Source organism: Pygoscelis adeliae, unplaced genomic scaffold (assembly GCF_000699105.1).
Source record: "Pygoscelis adeliae isolate BGI_AS28 unplaced genomic scaffold, ASM69910v1 Scaffold222, whole genome shotgun sequence".
Classification (NCBI taxonomy): domain Eukaryota; kingdom Metazoa; phylum Chordata; class Aves; order Sphenisciformes; family Spheniscidae; genus Pygoscelis; species Pygoscelis adeliae.
The window spans coordinates 1242841-1266177 of record NW_008824309.1 but is presented as its reverse complement, the minus strand read 5'-3'; the positions used below and the strand labels follow the sequence as shown (position 1 = coordinate 1266177).

The 23337-nt window shown below is 42.5% G+C and overlaps 2 protein-coding genes across 2 annotated transcripts in view; one reads left to right on the top strand and one right to left on the bottom strand.

The window, feature by feature from the left end:
• Positions 1–543: 543 nt before the first annotated feature.
• The window catches only part of SPOPL (speckle-type POZ protein-like), a 60568-nt gene continuing 37774 nt past the window's right edge, over positions 544–23337 (bottom strand). Inside the window, exon 10 of the mRNA XM_009318940.1 lies at positions 544–1684. Within this exon, the coding sequence (XP_009317215.1) occupies positions 1399–1684 (286 nt within the window). The 3' untranslated portion in view covers positions 544–1398. The remainder of the gene's footprint in view (positions 1685–23337) is intronic.
• NXPH2 (neurexophilin 2) lies at positions 18360–21374 on the top strand. Its single transcript, XM_009319015.1, has 2 exons — positions 18360–18420; positions 19520–21374. Exons 1-2 carry the CDS (start codon positions 18360–18362, stop codon positions 20308–20310), a joined length of 852 nt encoding a protein of 283 aa, XP_009317290.1. The 3' UTR covers positions 20311–21374.

The following is a 23337-nucleotide window of genomic DNA, read 5'->3' as shown; positions in this document are numbered from 1 at the left end:
CGTATGGGAACTTCCTCCTCCCCTCAGTTTGTTAGCTGATGTAGTGACAAGCTGTGGAGAAATGACAGATTTAGCTAAGGATTTGGAATCTGAACACCTGTGCAGTGTCATGCATTTAAAAATAGAATGTGACAGCAAAACACATCAACCCTCTAATGTCCAAATGGAAACCACAGGGGTTTTTCCTTCAACTTTTATCCAGAGAAATAGCTGTCCAACTAAAAATTCAAAGCAAAAGCTGTTTTGTTGAGGTCCAAAATAAACAGGAACAAATCGAAGTGGTAGGCACAGGTGCACCAGAAATATGCAGTAATCACCATTTCTTTCTTCTCAATGATGTTCTGATGGCCTGCATCTTTGAGCGGTGCGGATTATTAATGTTCCGTAGCAATTTCTTCAGGAATCACTTGCTGGCGGGTTAGAAGAGGACTGTCGACTAAAGCTACTTTGCATACCTTGACTTCTGTATGACTCATTCAACCCCCCAATGAAGCTAACAAAAAACAACCAAAACAGGTTTTCTTTTGTATAATCTTCTCTATGGGAGAAAAAAGCATAAACCAAGGGCAGAAAGATAAAAACAATCTTGCTTGATTACGGGGTTAGATTTGAGCATTATGCTCTCCTCTGAAGGAGCCGACGTCATAGACAGTATTTGAAGGGAACATCTCTACTTCCCATCTCCCTTAATCGTATCCTTGAAACGTTAATCAAAACTAAAGCACATAATCTTTTTTTTTTTTACAGAGGGGACAAGGTTTCCCAGTCTGTCTGAGATGCTAAGCCCGCTGCAGTCCCCGCTGGCTGCCAGCGTGCTCTGCTTTCCTCTAGGGCTGGGCACAATTACTGGGCAGCACCGTGGGCTGGCAATGAACCCGGTCCGTCCTCCTTTTCCCATTACAGAGTGCTAACCTTCCAGCATGTGCTCTTTCTTCAGCAAAACCTTTGTTTTCAAAGGTCATATGTTTTTTCTTCATATTGGGTGCGACAATTTTGAGAGGGCTTTTTGGCCTCTTTTCTATTGCAATCCTATTAATTGTGTCAAAAAGGACGCTTATTCAGTGTTTTGGGACAACAGTTTTATGTGATTGTGTGATGGGGAATTAAGGAAGGTCCATATTTAGCTCTTCTGCGCTCTCATTTATGTATGAGAAAGACAGAAATCTACTTTAAGCTCAGATAAGAATTAGCATAAGAATTAGCATTTTGGATGATAAAAGCTATCACACATGAATGGGTTGCTTCTTAAAATCAATGAAATAAATTAGACTCCCTGTTTAGGAGCATCTGGCACCCTTAGAACCTAGTTCATATAATGATATCTCTGTTTATTAAAAAGAATTATGTAACAATACGGTTGATTTATTTCAAGATGATTGGCTTAGCAACTTAATTGGACTATGCAGTATACCAGAGCAAAAAAAATAATTTAATTAGCTCATTCATTTGTGGATAACTGGAAGCACTGCGCATCACGCTCGGCTTTAAAGGTGCGCAGCCATTAGATCCTGCACAGAACCAAACCTTTTCAACTTCCACAGAAACCATCTTCGCACCTACAGGACCATCAGCACCACGCTGATGTTCAGGCATTGGGCCCCAGTCAAAGCTCACAGAAACCAGCAAGATGTTTCCTTTGAATCCAAAGAGCACCTGATGACTCCTTGCAGATGAAGGAACCTTCCTGGAGAAACAGCAAGACAAAAATGTGCCTTGAAGAATAAAGCTAGTTTTCCCCCACTGTGGTCTCTCTTTTGCCCTGAGCTGAAACTCCCACCTTCCAACACCCAAACAGTATTAACATACCAGAAAATTAGCATGCTGTATCCACATTTTATATTCATCCTGGTGCAAAGTTTTATTTCCTCTCTTTCCAGGGTGACTACTTATACATGAAAAACATGCTCTTGCAACACCATTTGACTGCTTTACGAAGTTACCACCTCTCAGCTGAGACAGAACAGTATTTTTTTATTATTATTAGTGAACCTCTTAGTAACACAAAAATAACGGGGTTATTTATTGAAATGTGTTCAAATTACTTAATATCCAAATAGTGTTTTCAGAATAGCATTTGACAGTGGTTCAGATAACTTTCAAGATCTCTCCACTTTATTTCAGTGCCAAATGCAGCTTGTTGTGTCAGCCAAGAGACTGCTGTCTTGGGGGCAAATTCCACTTAAGTGGAGTTAATCACATCAGCATAAGTTGTTTCTATACTCTAGTTTTACACTGATTTAAAGAAAATTAGAGGTTTGGATGTTGATTTCTCTTGTGGTGTTAACTTAAGATACTCTGAGTCCCAGATGATTTCTTTTTCCATATCTATAATTGAACGCTAAACTCCTCACTTCTTTCCTGCGCGCCCCCCTCCCCCCAAGCACACAGAAAACAAGACAACAACCTAAATTAAAATCAGAGTAAGGATTTGACTTAAAACATAAAACAGAAATAGGGATGAAATTCCATACTTATCGCACCCTGTTGTACCTAGATACTGCTGCACATCTGGTATGTGAGATAATGCACCATTTAGAGACCATGGTACAAACACAGAAAATTGGAAATGAGTTTCAAGTCTTAACGCTACATTTCTTTACTACTGGGAGCAAGTAAGGCCCTGTTTTTCACTCTTTTGTAGGTTGTGTGATTTGATTCCCTCTGTTTGTTTGCTCTGTAAATAATGTAGGCATGAAGGAAATCAGAAAAGGAATGGTTCTGTAAGAAATATTTTGTGCAGCACAGCTGAGTTTTTTTTTATAAATTCCCAGATTGTATACCAAGGTTTAATTATAATATTAGCCACAGCAAAAAATAAGAGATGCTCAGTTGAACCACGGGTGGAGCAATAAAAACCACATGTATCACGTTAATTCATTTATCACGTAATATAAATAATTAAAACCAAAGGCAGTGGTTAGCCATTCTTGACCTGGAACAGAGTATATTCTCTCAGGACTACCTAGTGTTATAGTTCGCTTTTGTCACGATCACGTATCATTTATTTGCATGAGTCTAGCCTGTAGCTGTCAGACAGAAGTTAAATCTGCAGCCAGCGTGCTTTCCAGCTACTTCTTACTGAAACTCATGATGGCTGCATGGGTCTGACTTCTGGTAGGGAATGTTCTCCTCATACGTTCATGCAAAATGCAAGACTTTTATTACAAGAAAATGACCCAGGTGTAGTACATTTAGCTTTGGACTTAATGTACAGGAAATCAAGTACATCTCTAAATGTAGAATATCAGACTTTATCTGACCTTTTAGTGCTTACGTTCTTCCAAATTAAATGCTTTCTCTCAGTTTTGTGCGTGCATGCCTGAATGCCCGTTCACCGATAGTGGGGAATGAGAGGGTTTCCATGACAAACCAAGACACAGAAGAAGAGACTGGCTGTCTTTAATGCAAAGCCTGGTATTAGTGATGTCCTCCCAGCATACAGCTCCAGGTGGGATGGCACTGGGGAGGAATACAACCAGCAGGGAAGCTGCTGGCACATGGCCGACCCCCCATTCCTGAATCCAGACCTGAGCGGGAGCAGCTCTCGTACCTTGAGAAGAGAGGAGCAGTGGTGGGAACATCATGGTCTGGCTATGAGGCCAGGAAAGCAGCATCCTAAACCAGAGAGAGGAGCAAACCAGCAGCATAGCGACCTCTCCTCCTCCCTCCAATCTGTGCTACGTTTATCCTGTGTATTGACCATGAAGACCAGGGGAGAAAAAGCAGCAAAGTGAAGCATGCTGTTGGCACCCTGGAGAAAACATCTCCTCCTGAGTATTGAGCAGCAATGAAGTGCACATCAAAATTGTTTAGACATTTTGATCCATATTCAGCTATCAGAATTTTGGCTGAAATTCAGCTGAGCCCTAAGCAAAGTCAAACAGGAGCCACATGCATCTTAGCTACACCAATGAGGTGTTGCCCTTTGCTGACTGGAAGGAGATCGACCAAGATTTTCTTTTCTGGAGCATGATTTGGAAATACCAATTCTCTGTTCAGTGAAATAAGTGTTCAAGCTTCTTGTTGTCTGAATGTAGGTGATAATAGTCCTTGTTTCTCACTGCTCTCCTCCGCGCGTGGCTTGTGGATGGCAAGAAGCTGCTACACCTCAAACAGAAGCTGGAAGATTCCTTGCTTCAACCCCAGCCAAGATGAACAGGGAAACCAGATTATTTACAAATTTCTGAACCAAAATCTGTAGCACACTAGCATGCCTATACTCTGGCTAATTTGGTGGTCATGCCTGGTCCAGATTAAGTTTGTACTGGTGGGTGATCCAGGCACACAGGGAACTGGCGTGGGGCTGTGCTCCCTTCATCCTTTTCCCTGCAGCATTGCGGGCGGGTAGGACAGACAAACAAGCCCTTCCTGAAATGGCTCATCACAAGCAACTGGCACTTTCATAGATATCAGAAGTTGTAATGTTATTTGATGTAACACAGTTTATTGGCCTGATCATGGAGACTCGGAGATGTATAAAATCACATTTTTATTACTGATTCAGTCATGCACATACATACTTATGGACTAAAGAAAATTTTTGTAATTGACCACATAGGGCAGCACATTCAATTTTAATACAAAGGATTACTGGCTGTCCCTGTAGCACCACCTTTTGTATCCACAGGAGGCAGTTTAAAACATTTACAAGAGGGTTGCTTTTTTGTCTGTTGTATGCTTATTACCAGCTTTGGTCTGGGCAGCAGCTACATTTAGATTTGTTTCCTTCTTTGATCGCCACAATCTGTATGAAAACACGCATTAGAAACAAGGAGGAATGTGTGTCTTTTTAAGCCTGACTTCTCTTACACTTCACCAGTTCTTGTACCTTCTGCTTACCCGCTCGCATCTCATCTCTCTTGCTTTAAAAATCTGTTCTTCCTAACCCCAAATTGTTTGGGTTTTGAGATTACTCATGCCCCTTGTTAGTATTCAGTCCCAAACCCGTTCATAAATTGTGGTTAGTTTTTTTATACAGACTCGGAATTTGGCTACTTAATTAGAAAGACCTTATTTCATATTAAACCCTTTCAGACACAGACAGTGCGTGAATTAAGCAGTGACCGGTAAGTCTTATTTGCAATTATGGATTCTTCAGAACTGGCTCGTTCTGCTTTTTAAAAAGCGGTGAGAACTGATTACTGCAGAGTGGCTATTTTCAGAGTAAATCTTAAATTATCAAACTCCATTTTGGAAGCAAATTCATTACCTGCCAGAGAGCTCAAGACTATGGTCAACTGAAAAAGAAAAATCCCAAAAGAAATTTGAACATTGAGGCGCGGAAGGAACACTTTGGTTTTGTTATCGTGCATGGTCAAGCCCAGGAGCAGGGAAGAGAGTCAAAGGGGTTGTTAACAGAGCAATGTGGATAATGTAGGCATTATCTAAAGTTTTGGGGGGAAAAAGTCTGCTGTGAGTGAAGCCAACAGAGCCGAGATTTCTCACTGAATGCTTATCCAAACTGACCTCATATTTAGGCCTTTAGAGGTTTTGCAGTCAAAGGTTTGGGATACCGTTTGCTGTTCCAACACGTGGATCCACTGAAATTTGCATTCCAATTTGCATTATTCATGGTAACACAGGGAAGACTTTTTAAGGTTATGCTTTTGTATAGCCTTTCCTCTAAAACACCTTTAGTATGCATCCGAAGAGAGCGCTTCCTGCTGTCGTGTTTCTAGGATTGTACATTATCTAGGGTATATGTTTTAGACGTGTGTGCCTTGAAAGCAATGTACTCAAGTCCCATTTCCCCCGCCCACAGTCCTCCAGCGGGTGATTTATCTGCCTTTAGTGCTTGTTTCACCAACTGCAAGCACCCTGCTAGTACAGTTCTTTCATACAACTTGAAAATGTTATTCTTTATATGCCAATTGAAATACATCAAATGCTTCATGGGATGAGACCAAATTAATACTTGGGGTTATGTGCACAGTAATTCACAATAAAAGAAAGACTGAAAGATGTAAAGATGTGTTGAATGTATTCCCTTTTTGTTTGATACAGATATAGCATATGTGGAGCAAATAGGTTTGAAATTATATTTTTATATGCAAATGACAGCAATTTGTATTAACTCCTATTGTGCTAGAACATAACATTTTCATCTGATGTCAGCCTTTCTTTCTTCAGATCCTCTTTCTTTTCTTCCAGTGCATGTACAAAGATCCTAGATATTAAATATCTCTGTAAATGACTGAAAGGGAACAAGCCAGGCACGTGTTGTGACATTATTCCAGTTGAACTGGATATCAAACTCATCTCTTCTCCCTTTTTTAAACCCAAGTCATGGATTTGTTATATGAGGGCAGATGACTAACCAACTTCTAATTAAACCCTGTTAAAACTTACATGGTGACTGGACTTCAAACTTGGACCTCATAATTTTTTAAGTGTCTCAAACCTATAATTTAATTTTGAAATTAACATTTCATGTACCTAGCACTAGTCTTGAATGGGACTAATTATGGTTTGTTTGTTTGTTTGTTTGTTTGCTTGCTTTAAAAAATTAATGAAAAAAGCTGAGTTTTTAAATGGGTAAGTAGCTAAAAAAAAGTTAAGGAAAATGTTTCCTTTTTAGGAAGCTTTTAATTTAGAAAGGATTTGACCAACTGATTTCAAACTGTTCCCCAAATCTTTGAAGCACAAACAAATTCAGGCTGAAAGGAATTCTGTTTTTCCTTTTCTGGAGGACATAAAAGATGGCTGAATGAATTAAAAAGGATTAAGATTGGATTTCAATAGGACCTTACAGTATGAAGTCACTGTTACCATACCATTACGCAGCGCACAATGGCTTCAGGCATGGCTGGCTGCTACTAGGCAAAGGCTAATATTGTTTCACCTTAAAACTTAATAATAAGGCAGCTTCAGTCAATGATTTTCTCTTCTTTAAGAAAGTAATTCATTTAGGAAAGCAGCATGCATGCATGTGTGTAGGCAGCAATAAAATATCTCAAAGTGCCCCAATGCGCTACCTCATGCTAAGTGGTTTGAAAAGGAAAAAGATTTTAATTTAATTTAGAAAACTGCCGTGGTCTTTCACGCAAGCTGTGAGAAGGAGAGAAGCTGTGAGCCAGCACACCACTGCTCCCCTGGCAGGCGTGAGGACAGGCAGCTCCCAGCCCAACCCCAGCTTCCACGCCTGGCTGCATGGAGGGGAGGAAGGCAAACCTCGGCCCTGCCTTCATCCCGAATCAGTGCGACGGAGTCATCTCTGCCAGAGCAGGCAGGGAAGGGCAGCGAGAAGGGGCTGCTCGGTACCCCCCAGCACGAGACTGGTCTTCGGCGCAGTCCTGGGAAGGCTACACCCCTGTGCTAGCCAGGCTTTTCCCAAAGGGCCTCCACTTTATTGAAAAGACGTAAGTGGAGGAGCTTCTCCCCGCCGTGTGACCCTCATACCTGCCTGCCGCGCTTCCGAAGCAGCCTCGGCCCCGGCGTTTGTACCCCTTCCCTCCCCAGGCAGCCTAACTCACAACACACAGCATTTCTTGTTGAGCGGTAGGTCATCTTTTTCCTCCGTATTGGTAGCAATCCAGCGTACTCTTGTTAATTAATTCCCACGTGTTTCTATCATAAAGCTTTTAAGCGGAAATATTTTTCTTAGGGACATGCCAAGAATGTATGGAGTAGCGCCCACAGTTAGCAGTGGCTTGGGTCTGACTGCCCCCCTCCCTGGGCATTAACAAAAGCGCACAGGGGAAGCAGGATTTCCAGGAAGGAACATCATGCTTGAAGTAAACAAAGAAATGTGTTTTCTGGAAGAAAGCTTTGAACTTGAGATTACTAGTCATTCCCCCCCATGCCTGCCCAGCTGATGGACTCGTGTACATCCACACATCCTTCAAATAGCAGGAGGATTCAGGACGAATCGCCAAGAGTCACTGAATAACCCCAGTTAAGAGGTTCTTTAGCAGAGGGGTATCGCCCAGGGACTTGGGGTGACCACAGCTTTCCCAAGATGTCGGAGCAGAAAGCACTTGTGGCAGCTCTTTTCAACTCCCAGCTTTGCACGCTGAGCGCTGTGGTGTCCCTAAGCTGTGCTTAAACCGCGGTGTGAAAGTGATGCGAGTTGTGCTCAGCCAGGGACGTGGCGCGGGTACCACCTCGAGCCAGCGTGGCACCGCACGGCACTGCAGCCAGGCAGCGTGTCCTACCATCCCTCCCACAGGACCCTGTCTGAGCCAGGAGTGGTGCCAGGAAAATATCTGCATTTTTTTATTCTTTAAACTGAGCATTTCCTCCCTAACCCGACAGAGAGTTGTGCACCCTCTGACAAGATGCACTTAATGAAAGCGGAGATAAAGTTCAGAAACTTGGAATTTGTTTCAGCTCGCTCTCCCCTCGCTACAGTCGTCTCCCATTACAGGCAGCGGAGTTTGCAAGCGCACGGTATCTTCCAGGAGTGGGTTCTTTATCTCTATCACGTCAGTGACAGGTTGTTAGGAAATGCAGCCTGCAGTGAAGCAACACAAAAATCTTATGCCTTATTTAAATAATGGTGTTCATTGCCTATTAAAATGTAACTTCTTGCTTTAAAATAGGATTAATTAAAATGTACGAGAATGCAATTCAGTTACATTTTATGCTTCAGCCCAGTGCATACTTTTCATAACTCGTTCCCAGAAGTAATATCCAGGGCAGCACAGCAGTCTCAGTTCTGCCATTAAAAGCACAAATGACTATAAAACCTCTTCTTTTCAAAAACTTGGCTCAAGTATTGCCATTGTTAGGTTTTTCATAACATATTACTTTGGTCATTACTGTTTTGCAAGATAATTGTATCGGTGATCTAACTTTTGACAGTATCCAAAGTGGCTGAAAATAGTTTGCTGCAGCACCTTTGTCTTTTAAAGGCCATTTGGGGCTTGTTATTTTAATCTTTGTGCAGCCTGATTTATCACTTCAAACATCTGTCAGCTGTGCTTTGTCTTGAAATTGATAGTGATAGTGTTACTGATTTTTTCAACAGCAGCTGTTAGAGGTTCATTAGTTAGACTCTCAAAGGGAGTAGATAACTGTAATATTTTTCTTTGTTAATCATCTCTTACACGTTGTAATAATACAGAGCTTGAAATCTGGTAGAAATGCCCAGCTTCTCTCTGTTTCTAACTTGTCAGAAGCATCCTTTTATTCATTTAATCTGGCTCAATTATTAAAACTTTCTTCCTCATAATGCTGTAAAAAATTGAATAATGGCACGTGAGTAGTGAGATAGAAAATCAGCCTTTGCTGCGTTGTACTTAGCCTGGAGGGAGGTCACTCGGGGTCTCAGAGTTCGCATCCAAATATGGATCAACTCCGAAGATGAAATTAAGGGCTGCTCCGTAATTGATTTTTAATTTAAAATTTACAAGGCATACAAAACCTCGGTGACAATGTCAGTAAAATCAGGTTCATTTCTAACAGATACAGCAGTTTTCTGTTAATGCATTTTCCCTACCACATAAAATAGTCTTAATGGCTAACTATGATTCTTAAAACATTTCCCCCAAAAAAATCCTTGCCTCTAGCTGAGTGCCACAGTGACTCCTGCTAGGAGCTTCGAGGGAACCGAGCATCTGTGAACGCTCCTGCAGCTAAGAGCGTATCAGTGCTACCGCTGGTTCAATCGGCAGTGCTCACCAACAGATAATTACAGTTTGAAATTAGTATTTTAATGAACTGATCTCAGCAAATGTAAAGCAAAATCTCCCAGGCATTAAAGAAATAAGCAGGAGGGAAAATTATGAACTGTGAAGTTCAACAGACGGATGGTCAGCAGGTGCTGTCTTGGCAAAGGAGCTGAGTGTTCCCCCTCCAATTTGCGGTAAGAGGAGGCTTGTTCAGGTTTTGGTCCTGCAAGCTGCAGAGCAGTGTCTGCAAGTGGCACGGTGACTTCAGGGGAGATTGAAAACATCTGGGGCACCTCTCAAGCTTTCCAGGTGAATAGAAATGTCTTCTAAAAATAACTAAATGCCAAATCTTCGTCCTAAAAGCACAAGTCTCAGTCCCGTAAGACAATACATGTGTCTATAGCACCAGTGAAGCTCAGTGCAAAATAGATTGCAAGAGTGCAGCCTGAACTTCAAGGAAATGTACGCAGTGACTCAAAAAGCACCTGAAAATCAGTTCCTTTTTATATGTTGTCAGAGCATGAATTGTGTTTTCTTCTTCAAGATGGACAAATACCTTGATCTGGTTTGCATCAGGCACCATGGTCATGCCAGGTCTAGGGAGAGGGTTGTGTAGAGAGCAGAAACAGCCAGCTAGAGGTACCTGCTTGAAGACCCCTGCCAAAAGAAGTGTCCCCCACACCACAGCCTTGACATGCACTCAGACGGCCAGAAGACACAGGCCATCGCCAAATGGGAACCCACACGCTCAGCTCAGGTTTCATCTTCTCCCTTCCAGGTACCAGGATTAGAAACTGTTCTTGAAATAAATGCACATTGATTTTTGAAGTCAGAGTTTCAGCTTTTAGCCGTCTATCTTCAGGAGTCCCACCTAGCTAGATTATTCCGTTAGTATTTCATAGACTCGGTGACCTTTTTATTTTAGTTGCTGAAGGACAGTCAATCTCGAACACAGTTCAAGACACTGTGCAGCCGGTTAGGGGGATCACTGACCCACTCCGTGACAGCATTCCCTTGTCTGTCCTGTTGTGAACCAAACATTCTTCTTGAATATTTAATATATTTTTATGTGTGTGTATATATATATATAAACTAAGATTTCTATATCTATCGTAACTGAATTAGATATTTTTGTACAAGACTTTTTTCCAGATCATTCACATTTACATTTATGTTACCTCTCCACACTTCAAAAAGAGCTGGATGCCTCATATATAGCAAAGAGAAAAACTACTTAGTAATATCAAACCAAATTATAAGAGTCATTCCTCTACAAACATACAAATAGATATTTTCTATCTCAGAGATGTCTGTTTTAGATTTGGGGGGGGGGGGGGGAACAAACAAGTAGAAAGAGGTGAAGTCTTCAAGAGTAGAATTTGTGCACATTTTTTGGCAAGAAGCATTTCTCAGAACAAATTTTCTGTTCTCTTGGCAAAAAGGTAGATCAATTCAATGATCAATCAACTCTCTAAGCAATTTGTCCAGTTGAGGCTGGAGGGAACACTTCAGATAACCTAAAACTACTCGTCGGGGTTGCGGGAAAGACAGCACATACTTTCCACAAATACATTTTCGAAAAAGGAAATCCTTGCAGGCTTTATTTTTAATTTTCACTTTTTTTTCTTCTGCTGCTTCTTCCTCCCAATTTTGTTTCTTTACTGAAATGCTGTTTTAGTAAAACACTATTTTGTTTTCTCACAAAAATTGGAGAATTTTAAAGTGATTTTTTTTCTGTAAAGTGTGATACTGAGTTTGAAGTATCTGTTTTGGTTAAAAATATGCAATGAAATCGTAGCCTGAACTGGAACTTCTCCCAACATACCCCTTTGGTTTAGATTTGTATGTTTATCTGTGGGTTATTTGGATGTTATCATCTCGCACTCTCATTAAAGTAAAGATTTCTACCTGTTACCTTCCCTAGCCTTTAGGTATGTACAGACGTAGCTGGAGATCTTTGTCTCTCAGATCTTTTTGAGGAAAAATGGCAAAGCACCTTTCAGCAGTGCGCCGTGAACCGCACTTCATTAGCTTCCCATATGCCTGCCGCGAGAGCAGAGGAGGAACTTGCCATATTATAGGATGGAAAAATAGTGCTGAGTCGCATGTTGGCTTTCATGTTTCCAATTTATGTTTTCTGATTTACCTTCGGTGACAATTTGAAACTCCTGAAAGGCAAAAGGCTAAAAAGTGAAAGCAAGCTTCAGGCTTACCCTTATTGTCGTGTCTCTTTCAGGTATTTAAGCGTGTACTTGTGTTCAGCAGTATTAGTTGACTTTCAGACAACGATATGTCAGAAAGTATTAATATTCACAATTAATATACTGATATATAGTTTTATTTTGTCATTCCTCATTTTCTTTCTGTCACTTCCCTATTGCGCTGCTCTGACACTTTCCTGGCAATGCTGAAGACCGATGGCTTTGGAGGAAGCCCCATCAGCACTCACTGATAGCAGGACGCGGTACAGCAACGATCGGCTTCCCTTCTGTCGGCGGGGATGCTAGTACAGCATCCCTCTGCAGGGGGGAATTTCTTTGTAGGATTCATTTACAAGCAGAAAATTTAATGGGCTGCAAGGTTCAATTATGAAGGCTTTTTTTTCTGCTGAAGCAGCTTGTCATTTTAGTTTTAACTACAGGAGACAGGACAACATTGTTAAAGCAATCCAATTATATTAGCTATTGAACAGGGGATTTCTGTCCACCTTTTCCAAATGAAAGAAAGTAGCAATAGCTGCATTAGCCTGTAAAATTTTCCAAATTGCAACCCCCCCTAACATGACCTTTGTTGGGGGGGGGTTGAGAAGTCTGGGTATTCTGCCGCCGTCCAGCTACAGTTCAGTGCTTCTGACAATCCACTCCCTGCTCTGCCGTTTCCCCCCGTAAGGGCTATCTTTGCTGAAATTAGCATGGTGAACCCCATAGTCCCTCTTTTTGATCCATTTTAAAATGAGACAGAAATCAAGCAGGTGAACTCTGAATTTCCGACTTGATTTTATCTTTGCACCAGAGTACTTCAAGGAGTCTGTCATTGCCCAAAGGAGAGAGGAAGCCAGTCACAACAACTAGCTGGTATTTATTTATTTACAGTTTAGCAAGGGAGAGGTGGTACAAGCATAGGAAAGCGTTTCAGGTGCCTGGAGAGCAAGGGCATCCTCAGTTACAAGGTTCAGCCTCTCTTCTGAATATTCACATCCCACCAGCCCCATTAGCATGGGTAAATGGCGACAGCAATTTCTGTGGAGTCTCTTCATTTACGTGGGGAAATAATTAATTCCCAGCTTTTGACAAATGTGTAACGAAACTGGGATAGTTGCTCAACTAATCAAGCTAATGGGCAGGACCTTCACTATTATTTGGGTCCCGCTTTTGCCAGCATACAGCTCGCACCTCTCCTCTTTCCTAGGCTGCAAACTGCAAGCACTGCTTCCAGAGCTGCACAGGACACAAAGACCCTGCTCTCAGCCTCCAGTTGAGATGCCTTTTGTCATTTCTTTTGTTTTCTGAAGTTCTGACAAAAGTACATCCCTGCTCACTCTGTTCCTTCCCACCTGCCCGGTGCTTGGAAGACTATGTGCAACACAGACGGCACACGGGCTCCTCATGGGTCAGACCAGGCTGCCACGCCCCCCGGGGCGGGGGGGCCGCGCGCCGCCCCCGCCAGCCCCTCGGGCTGGCTGCCCGTCGGCCACCCGCCGGGGAGGGGACGGTCACCCTGAGCACCTCGGGGTCCCTCACCAACGGCACCATAACCACGGCAGAAGAATTTGTCTCAGGAAGTAAAGCAAGCAGCCAAATATGCGGCCATGTTTTAGCAGTCCCTTAATCTCAAATATTTCAAGTAATTTTTGTACTTTCTTCACAACTGAAATAAAATACAGAAGTTAGTTGTATTTCTTTGGAGCTCTCTTGTTATTTTCCCAGTATGAGAGCCACACACCCTGCTGTCAGGCCCTCAGGTATTCACATACTCTTTTTAACTTACAAAAACAATTTCCAATAAGTAGCTTATATCAACTCCTCCATACTTACCTAATTTAAAATACACCTTCTGAGAAAAAACACAAACTCCAAACCATGGCAGGATGTTACATGCTGCCTACAAAGCAGTGTGCACACTCCATTTTCACTTGCTGCAGCTACTGTTGGCACAGGGGCTAGTTGGCTGGGAGCAGCAGCTGATTGCAAAGTCAGGAGGAGGAGGAGGAATCAGTGCAAATCTTGGGACCTGTCTGGAAATGAAAGATTTTTGATTCAGTGCAAAACAACTCCTTGGTTCTTGGGGCAGGCTGACCTGCACAGTTTTGTTTTCTCAAGGGAAATCCAAAAGCTTCCCAGCAGAATTTTTGGGAGAAGGGATCAGAAATCAAAAATTCCCAAGCAAAAACCTGAGCATGCATTTGGGCAGCTGAAGATCGAGGCATCCTTAAGGATTTTTTCTGTATGGTAAGCCAACTTGTTAATTCACAGCTTTTATTCCTAGCAAAAGCTGCAGTGGTAAATGAAAGTTAGTTACAATTACAAAAGCACACGGGCTTATAACATCCTGCAAAATAAGGCTGTGACTAGATGGAACAAACATGGCTCTTTTATACAGTGCCGCTAAAAGAAGATGTTGCTTAATTCCTGAATTCCTTGAAGCATTCCTGACAGCAATCACATCTGCTGCCATAAAACCCATCACGGCCTCTGCCTTTGGGAAAAACGTATTTAATAATCAGTAAAGTTCAAGCTCAGCTTGTTGTGATGAATTATTAGAACCCGTCATCATTTTCTTGCAAAAAAAAAGGGGCTATAATGGAACACAATTTTATGTTTTTCCATTTAATTGATGACGGGCTGAGTTTTTATTAATCTTTCTGGGCTCCAGTGTAAGATGCTGAAAAAGCTAATATGAGATCATTGTATCTGGTTAATGTGTGTGCTTTGCAAAATTGATAAGGCCTGTCAAGACATAAATTATTTAAAATTTGATAAATGTGTTGAAATCATTGAATTTTCAAACAGACAAAGCAGAGCTATTTCTTTTCCCCCCACCCCCTTCAAACGGAGGTTTTTGTACAGCCGCTCAATGATGCTGCGTTGTCCTTGCAGCGCACGGCTTGTGAGGTACTGAAATTAGCACGAGGAAGCCAGAGAAATATCCTATGCTGCTGCAGTGGCGACACGAATATAAACCCACGAGATACAGCCTCAGGGATGGAAGCAGCAGAGAGTGCGGAGGCCACTGGAAGCCTCCCAGTATGAGTTTTTCACTGGTGAAACTGGGGGCGGGAGGAGGCTACTGAGTACCACCTCCCTCCTACCACCCCTTCCTCTCCTTCGGCGGGATGAAAAGCTCACAGCGGCACCAGCGAGCAGCCGAATGGTGCTTCAGAGCTGTTTATCCCAACAGACCTATTTATTTCAGCTAATTGCCGAGAGTTTTTAAATGATTCCTGGCAGAGGTGAAGCTATAGAAATGATTGCAGGTGATTGATGAATAACCTGGATAAAATTCCCAAAGCATCAAACCGATTAACTCTTGCACGGGTACACCTGCTTGTGTTTAGTGCCTTGCCCACAGAGGAAGGTGTGGGAGCAAGTTCAAGATGAGCCCAAATTTATTTGGGCAAATAGAGAAAACACAGCATTTACTGATACCAGTGTCTCATCAGCGCAGGCTCGCTCCTCAAAAATAATTCACAGGGAATGTTCTTTAACCCTGTGCTGCTCTACCATGGTCAGGTTCATTCATGCAAGAGAAAGGTTTTGAAGAGCAACCACAATCTTTCAGAGAAGCGCATGGGAAGAACCAATGGTTTGAAGTTTAAAACTACATAAATATAAACCCCATCATACGTTGGTTTGAGCTGTTCTTGCGGTTAACTTGGCAAAAGAAAACAGCACATTGTGGATTCTGTACATCTCGATGGGTCCAAGATTATGTCACTTACTGGAAAATATCTACAGTCTAATGGAAATTTTTGGGTAACTGGGTGACATTTTACAGCTTCTGTAATACGGAAAAAGATTAGGTGATTTCTTCTGTTTGGAAATGGATGGTTTGGAGGGAATGGGAAAGTGCAGGTGCAGCAGAGGAGAACTACAGCAATAGCCATCTATTTAAATGTATACACTAACTTCCCTAAGCTAGTATTTTTCAAATACCCTACTAGCAATATTTTCCACTATAGAGAAGCATTATATTGAAATGGGAAGATGCTGAGGAAGTCATTTTTTCCAGCATGTGCTGCATTCTTTTAATACAGGTTTTTTTATTTCCCAGAAATTGCTAACCAACATGACTAAACAGCTGAACAAAGAGCATCAGCCCATCCTTGCTAATAGCAAAAAGCTGTCATCAAGCGAAGGGCCTTTGCAATGTATAGAGGAAAACGATGCGTTAGAGTTCGGTTCTCTTATGTTGCAGAAAGCTTTATTCGAAACAGAAAAAAAATCTGCACACGCACAAAGAAGGTTTTACATTTAAAAAGCACAAATATTATTCACATTTCTGAACAACGCACCCTCATTCCTGCCTCTGCGCTGGGCACTGAGCAGAGCCAGGCGGTTCTTTGTTAGGCACCTTTTTACTGAACATTTGCAAAACACAACAAATGTACTACCCAGAGCCTGCAAAGTCCCCTTCCCTGCAACTGACTGAGCTGACAACTCCATCAGCCTCTGAATCTCGTTCCTATAATGAAATCAGGGAAACAAGACAGCAGTAGGATGAAGCAGAGTCAAGAAGTAAGGCTGTGCGAGACTGGAGAATCCTACAGTCTGCAAACTATTTCACAGAGGAGGAGGAAAAAACTACTCGCATTAAGTGTAAGGTACAATTTTCAACAGTGCCTAGTGATTGCTATCTAGGCCTTAAAGAGGAATATTACATGCTTATAATTCAACATATTAATAATTTCGTGTTCCCATATTGTGAAAGCTGTTTCGTTGCCACATGAAATAGTCCACGTCACTGTAGCTCCAGGGACACGTTTCATTATCTTATAAGTACACCTCATTCAGTGTAACACATCAATAATTAAAAGTAGTAGTAGCTTAGCACCATGCAACTCTTCAATTCCACCATCATGGTTTTGAAATAATCGTGGCCTAATACCTTATCGATGTGACAATCCCACCTGGTTTTAGCATGCATTAATGTTTCCCACCCTTCGGCCATCCCGAACCTTATACCTACACATTTGTTCTTTTTATTTCAGAGCCTTCTGAAAAAAGCAGTTCAGAAAGCAATGCTCTGCTATCTCATTTGGAGTGAGAGCCCCCTGAGGAGACATACATTGAGTATTACCAGTAACACATGACTCAGTGCCCCCTAGATCTCTTCATAAAAGGAGAGGGGAGAAAAGCAAAAGAGCCATTGCATGGATTTCAATAAACATTGCAAAAGAACAGTAGCCCAGAAGGACAATTACGTGTGTTCCTGTGCCCTTGCCAGAGGATAGTCAGAGCTGGGTGCAGACACGAGCGAAGTTAGAACCTCCTGTGAACCAGGCAGCTTCGTTTCTATGTATTTCTCCTTAAAATTTCCAACCACAATTCCCTCCGGCTCAGTTGCTAACAACAATACCAACTATAGGTGTCCATGGTTTTGAGTGGTCATTAGCATTTTAAGTAGCAGATCATTTAGCTGTGCAGACCCAGAGAAAAGTTTCTGGCATTTCAGCGCTGCCAGGCCCCTGGTCCCAGCTGGCATCTAGAAATGCAGCAGAAAAGCCTTTTTTGTGCTTCTAAAGGCCTTGGGTCAGTTTTGGGGTGAGGGATGGGTGAACGTGTGCATCAATTCTTGTTTCATCTGAACAGAGTCACTTCTCTGCAGCAGGGGAGTTCTTTCCCTGGCAGTGGGGATGGCCAGCTGTTCTCAGCAACACCCGGCTGATTTTGAGCTTGCGAGCAGGCTTAAAAGTGGCTGAAGAACCATGCATAAACATGACATTGCTTCACCAGGAGCTTTCCATCACAGTGGAAACGATGCTTCCCCCAGCACCGTTATGACAGCGCTATTTGTGCTGGTACAGATAAGCATCTGTCACTGTTTCCATTAGAATCTCCTATTTTCCTGGGTTCGTAGCTCAGCCATAAAAAAAATGTAGCGTAGAGGCAGAAAGTTGACATACAAGGTCTCAGGCTGAGAGTGATCATTGTTGTCTTTTTTTCCCCCTTTTCTAATCTGAAGAAGAAAATAACATATATTTGCAGAGACACACCTGACCACTACATTTCGATCCAGCCGTAGATTTATTTAGCAATAGCGATGGCTGCCTTTCACCATTCAATCTTAATTACCGCATTAGGGATGATCAAGAAGAACATGCGGTAAGCGGGTTTGGGCTCTGGTTCAGAGCCTATTGCAAGAGAACAGGCCCCAGTGAAGATTAAGGGCTTTGAAGTTTCTGATCTTTGCCAGATGATGAAATGAAAAATTGAAGATTATAGAAATAACAGTTGAAAATTATAGAAACTGAATACTGCTAGGAACTAAAGGCATAGAAGACCCCTTTGGGCTCAGTAGCAGAGGGAAAAGCAAGCCCAGCATTGCAGTTTCCCTAGTGAGACAAGCAGCACAAAATCCCACCCCATGAATTCGGCATCAGCGCTCGGTGTTTCGACTGCTTTAGGGGAAGCTTCCACCCCGTAATCTTGCGGTAGTTGCCTACTGAATAGCTGGACAGTGAAAACTCCATCCTGTGCGGTACTAATACCGGGAGTCCACCATCCCGATCCTGGCACTGCAGGATCGGTGATGAAGCGAGAGCAGCGTTGTGCCGGGAGGAGGAGGCAGCAGCAGTTTGGGGATGAGGACAGTGCGACACTGTTCCTTCTTCTTTCCCTTTTAAGCGCCTTTTCTTTCTGTTCACGCATTTCGTAAGAATAATTGCAGCTGGAAAAGTTTTTCTTTGTACATTAGGATGATGGTATAAGACAGTCCTGAAGAGAATAAACCCTGAAAACACATTCTCCAAAACTTACATTCAAGCTTTAAAGGACCTAAAAAGAAAAAGTTAGATGATCGTTTCTAGCCTGTTGAAACACAGATCCTGCTTCTGACCTCTTGAGCATATGCATTTTCAACAGGCCTTCTCTCTCACAGTGTACAAGAGGAACGTACGTGGGCAATGTGTTTCTACATTAAATTGGAAATCTGCTATTTACTGAGACCTGCGTGTTTGACTCTGAAACCTAACTCCATTCTGTCGCTACCAGAAGTAGTTATTTGCTTTCCGATTGCAAACAATTTTGCATTAGACTTAGCTTGGCCTGGTCACGTTTCTGAAAAACGATGAGATGTGCTCTGCGCTTCTTGAAGGGTAGGCCTTGATAAATACAGGCATCTTGGCACCTGAAACCAACGCACCAAAAATATGGTTATTTTTGCGGTCTGTCTCAAATTAAGAGCACAAATGGGCATGCTAAGTTTGGAAAAAATGGAAGAGGCAACACAAGAAAAGACAAATGTATAATAAACATTTGTAGTACACAGTTACAACACCAGAAGCAGCTGAATAGGAGAGGACTTTAAGCTTATAGCAGTTGGGATGTTAAGCGGGGAGAAAAAACCAAAGGGGAATGGAAAATTCTGCTTTTCTATTTCACTCCATCTTTTAGCAGAGGTGCCACTTGCTCTTCAGGTCCTCCAGCATCCTTAGACATGTCCTTACCTAACAAATCTGCGAGCAAAGGGTGTCTGTCCCCAGTGCTTAACCCGTCCAGAGATTTATCCGTTTGTTCCAGTGGATGGCTCACATTGAGCTTTTTGCATCCTCCGTAAGCTATTTTGAGTAAAATCCTTGAGCTTTCATGGGGTAGCAGAAATTACTCGTTACAGTAGCCCACGTGACTGGGCTGGTTCAGACCCTGTTGGTGTAAAAAGAAATATTAATGGCTCCTTTTGTATCTTGACAGTTTTATTTTCACGTTTTGTACAATTCTTTCTTTCTGTTTTGAAACAGGTATTTTGTGACGCTGATCAAGTCGTGCAAGCCACAGACGTGCTGGACTGGGAAGACAAGGATGCTGCAGAGACGCTGGTCGACAATGTCGTCCATTCCAGGATCATCAATCCTTTACGCCTGTTTGTTAAGCCATCTCCAGTACTGAAACACGGCCAGGTGTCCTACTCGGACAGCACAGAAAACTTTTGGGATTGGTTGTCCAACATCACGGAGGTTCAGGAATCTCTCGCACGAACTAAACGCAGACCTATAGTAAAAACTGGGAAATTCAAGAAAATGTTTGGATGGGGCGACTTCCACTCTAACATCAAAACTGTTAAGCTGAACCTCCTGATCACAGGGAAAATCGTCGATCACGGCAATGGGACCTTCAGTGTTTATTTCCGACATAACTCCACAGGTCTGGGAAATGTTTCTGTAAGCCTGGTGCCACCTTCCAAGGTGGTTGAGTTCGAATCGTCTCCACAGTCAACACTGGAGACCAAGGAATCCAAGTCCTTCAACTGCCGAATCGAGTACGAAAAAACAGACCGCGCTAAAAAAACTGCCTTGTGCAATTTCGACCCTTCAAAGATCTGCTATCAAGAGCAGACTCAAAGCCATGTCTCCTGGTTGTGTTCCAAACCATTTAAAGTTATCTGCATTTACATCGCTTTTTACAGCGTAGATTACAAACTGGTGCAAAAGGTCTGTCCTGATTATAATTACCATAGTGAGACTCCCTACTTGTCCTCTGGCTGATACCATCGTGGGTAACTGTAGAGATGCAGCATCAGTCGTCAAAATAAGCATTTCCATTAACCTTTTGGAGAAGAATATGTTTTCCTATCAGGTTAAGAAGTCTTTAAAAACTGTAGCTGTGTTTGTGCTGTATCGTAAATAATCAAACTATTTATGTAACAATCATTTTCATTTGAGACCACTGCATTTTAGCTCTCATCATTAATAAGGGAACTACCAGGCAGACACACGACAAAAATCAAACAAAATTATATCTGTAATGAACATCAAAGCTTGAAAATCAGTTTTTTTAAACTAAACTCGATGGCAGAGAGGTCGTCTTTTACTTGAATTGGACAGCACTTAGCAGGATCCTATTTCTCATTGGGAACTTTAGAAGATGACAATATAAAGAACAAAAGATGAAGCAGACTCCCAGCTGTTTATACACAAAATCCAAATAAACAGCTCTCCCATCAATTTCATAAAGGATGTTACACACGCAGGGCTCAAGGAATCAAGTCCAAATACTGAGAGAAAGTGCTATTTCTAGGACAAAAAAAAAAAAAAAGGAAAGGAATCTGCATTTCTATGAGTTGTAGTAGTTGTACGTATTCATTGAAGTGAAGAGTGAGTGGTTCTTCCTTCAGACTTCTTACCCATAGATATGCAATGATGTAATTAGACATGGATGAGCTTTAGTTTACTAGACCCCCCCCAGCTGTGCAGGTTTGGTGTACATTTCTTCCTTCCATGGTCACCATTGGTTTTGATCCTTCTCAAATGTTTTCATACACACCACTACTAGTTTTACAGCGATAGAGAACATCCATACCTTGGAAAAAGATAATCTCTGTTTAAGTCTGAGAACAACAGGGGCAGGCTTCCACTTAAGGGAAGCAATTATCTTGCTCTCTAGCCCTCTTAGCACTGCACTGTAGCAAGGAAAACACATCCCAGCATTAGGACGATACCTGAACAACACAAGCTTTCTGCTTAACGGCACCCGGTTGTCTTCCTTAGCATTGCATTGCATACCTTATGTCAAAATGGTAAGCAATGACAAATAAAGGGGACAACAACAAGAAAAAAAATCTATGCATCTTTGCCTCATAAAGCAGATTTCAAACAATTGCTGTCGATACAAAAATACTCAGCCCGACTTTCCCCTAGTACAGAATAGCATCACCCCACCGTAGTTAGTTACGAGAACGGAGGGTCCGGCTGTGGTTTGGCTTCAACAGGACAGATGCTGCTCCCACAGCAGTCAACAGCAGCTAGCTCCAGCGCTGCAGCTTCAACCATCAATCCCCTGCGCTTCCGTTGGGTATTGATTTTGCTGCTGCTGCCAGTTTGCTATCACGGTCCTTTGCGATGGTTCGATGTCACAGGTCCCCTGGAAGAAGCTGGCTGAGGAAGTGCTTTTTATTGCCTACAGTCAAACTCACATGCAGGGTCCAAGAAGTTACATGCAGCCTAAATAAAGTACTATTAAAATACTCTGTTCAAGTGGTGTGCACCCAGACAAATGACTATGACAGCTCAGAAAGACTCGCTCGTGAGATTAATTCTGATTTCCTTGGTGAAGTCTCATACAAAAAAATTACTGTTAAAAATATACTACAAGTAACTGGCTAATTTGCTTTTCTCTCTAGGTGACAAATTTAAATGTGTGGTTTAGTTTGATCAATAATCTAATGTTTTCCTTCATCTTATTTCATACAGAGCCTCTCTTGGTCTAAATGATGTTTTTTAGTTTGTCTATTACTGTTGATTCCTACAAGATGGTCTACTTTGTATTCTGTATAGCGTGTCCTCGTTCTGGCTGTATATAAGCTCGGATTTATTGCTATGAGTTCAGTGGTTGGTGCTTTTGTAACTTAGCTGTAAGCCATGATTTTATTGCCATGTATTTTTACTCAGCACTGTAGGCAATTAAAAGAAAACCCTACATGCTATTTATTGTAGAGTATGTGGAAATCATGTATGTATATACACTTAAATATGTGTACATATACAGAATATATGTGTACATGTATTTGTATGTAAATAAAGAGAGTTTGCTAAATCTGGCAAGCACTTGCTTGTGGCATATTTGATTTTTTTTTTTTTAATGTTGTATATAGAAAGACACAAAGTAAAACTAAGACACTGCAACACATCGCTGAACTATTTTCCCCAGCTGGAATTTGTTTTTCTAGGAGATATTTAAGTACGCGCTGCAGTGAACTGTGCTACAAGCCTAGGCAGGCTGAGTTCAATAGCGTTTCATGATATTCAGGAGATGAAGTGCATGTTTTGATGAAGACAATCGTGACCTGTTTAATAATTGCTCAAGGTACATTAGAAGTAAAGGGGTTAGTCTAAATTAGGAAACATACATCAGCTCCTCCCAAGCAGGAACGCGCCGGGAGGTGCGGCAACCCGCTGCCGATTCAGCCCTTGCTCAGTTTCTCATGGAAAGGGGAGCTGCATTCTCCCCCTGCACACCCCTGTCCTCTCGCTGCGACACGTCCCAGGCTGAGGTTTCCAGACCTCAGGAAGACAAACCAGGGCCCTGAGCAAACAAACATCGCTCTGGGAACACCCGGAACGCCCGGGCCACGTGGGGATTCACACGGAAAGGCTATTATGAATCAAGAGACAAGTATTTTAATAGGTTTAACACCCGAGCTTCTCGAACACTGAGAAGACATGCACCCAAAACACAGCTTCTGACTTAAAACAACTCTCGAGCTCTTCAAGCAAGGCCCAGGCTGGTGCCACGCCATCGGAGCGGCGCTGGGTAGAGGGAGCGGCAGGGAAACGGAGCCCGTGACAGCAGGAGGAGAGGGTTAACCCAGACCCTGTCAGCCCCGCCACCCTGGGACCCAGCTGCAACCGCCTGCAGCCTCTTCTCCAGCAGAGCACTGGGAAGAGCTGTTGTCTCTCACCTGTAAGGCCCCCCAAGGAGCTTTCCCGCCCCCAAACCTCCTAATGCTAGAGGAAGGACCGTCATCAAACCCGCTCGGCTCCCTCCGCACCTAGAGAACGCAAAACAGTTCCGGC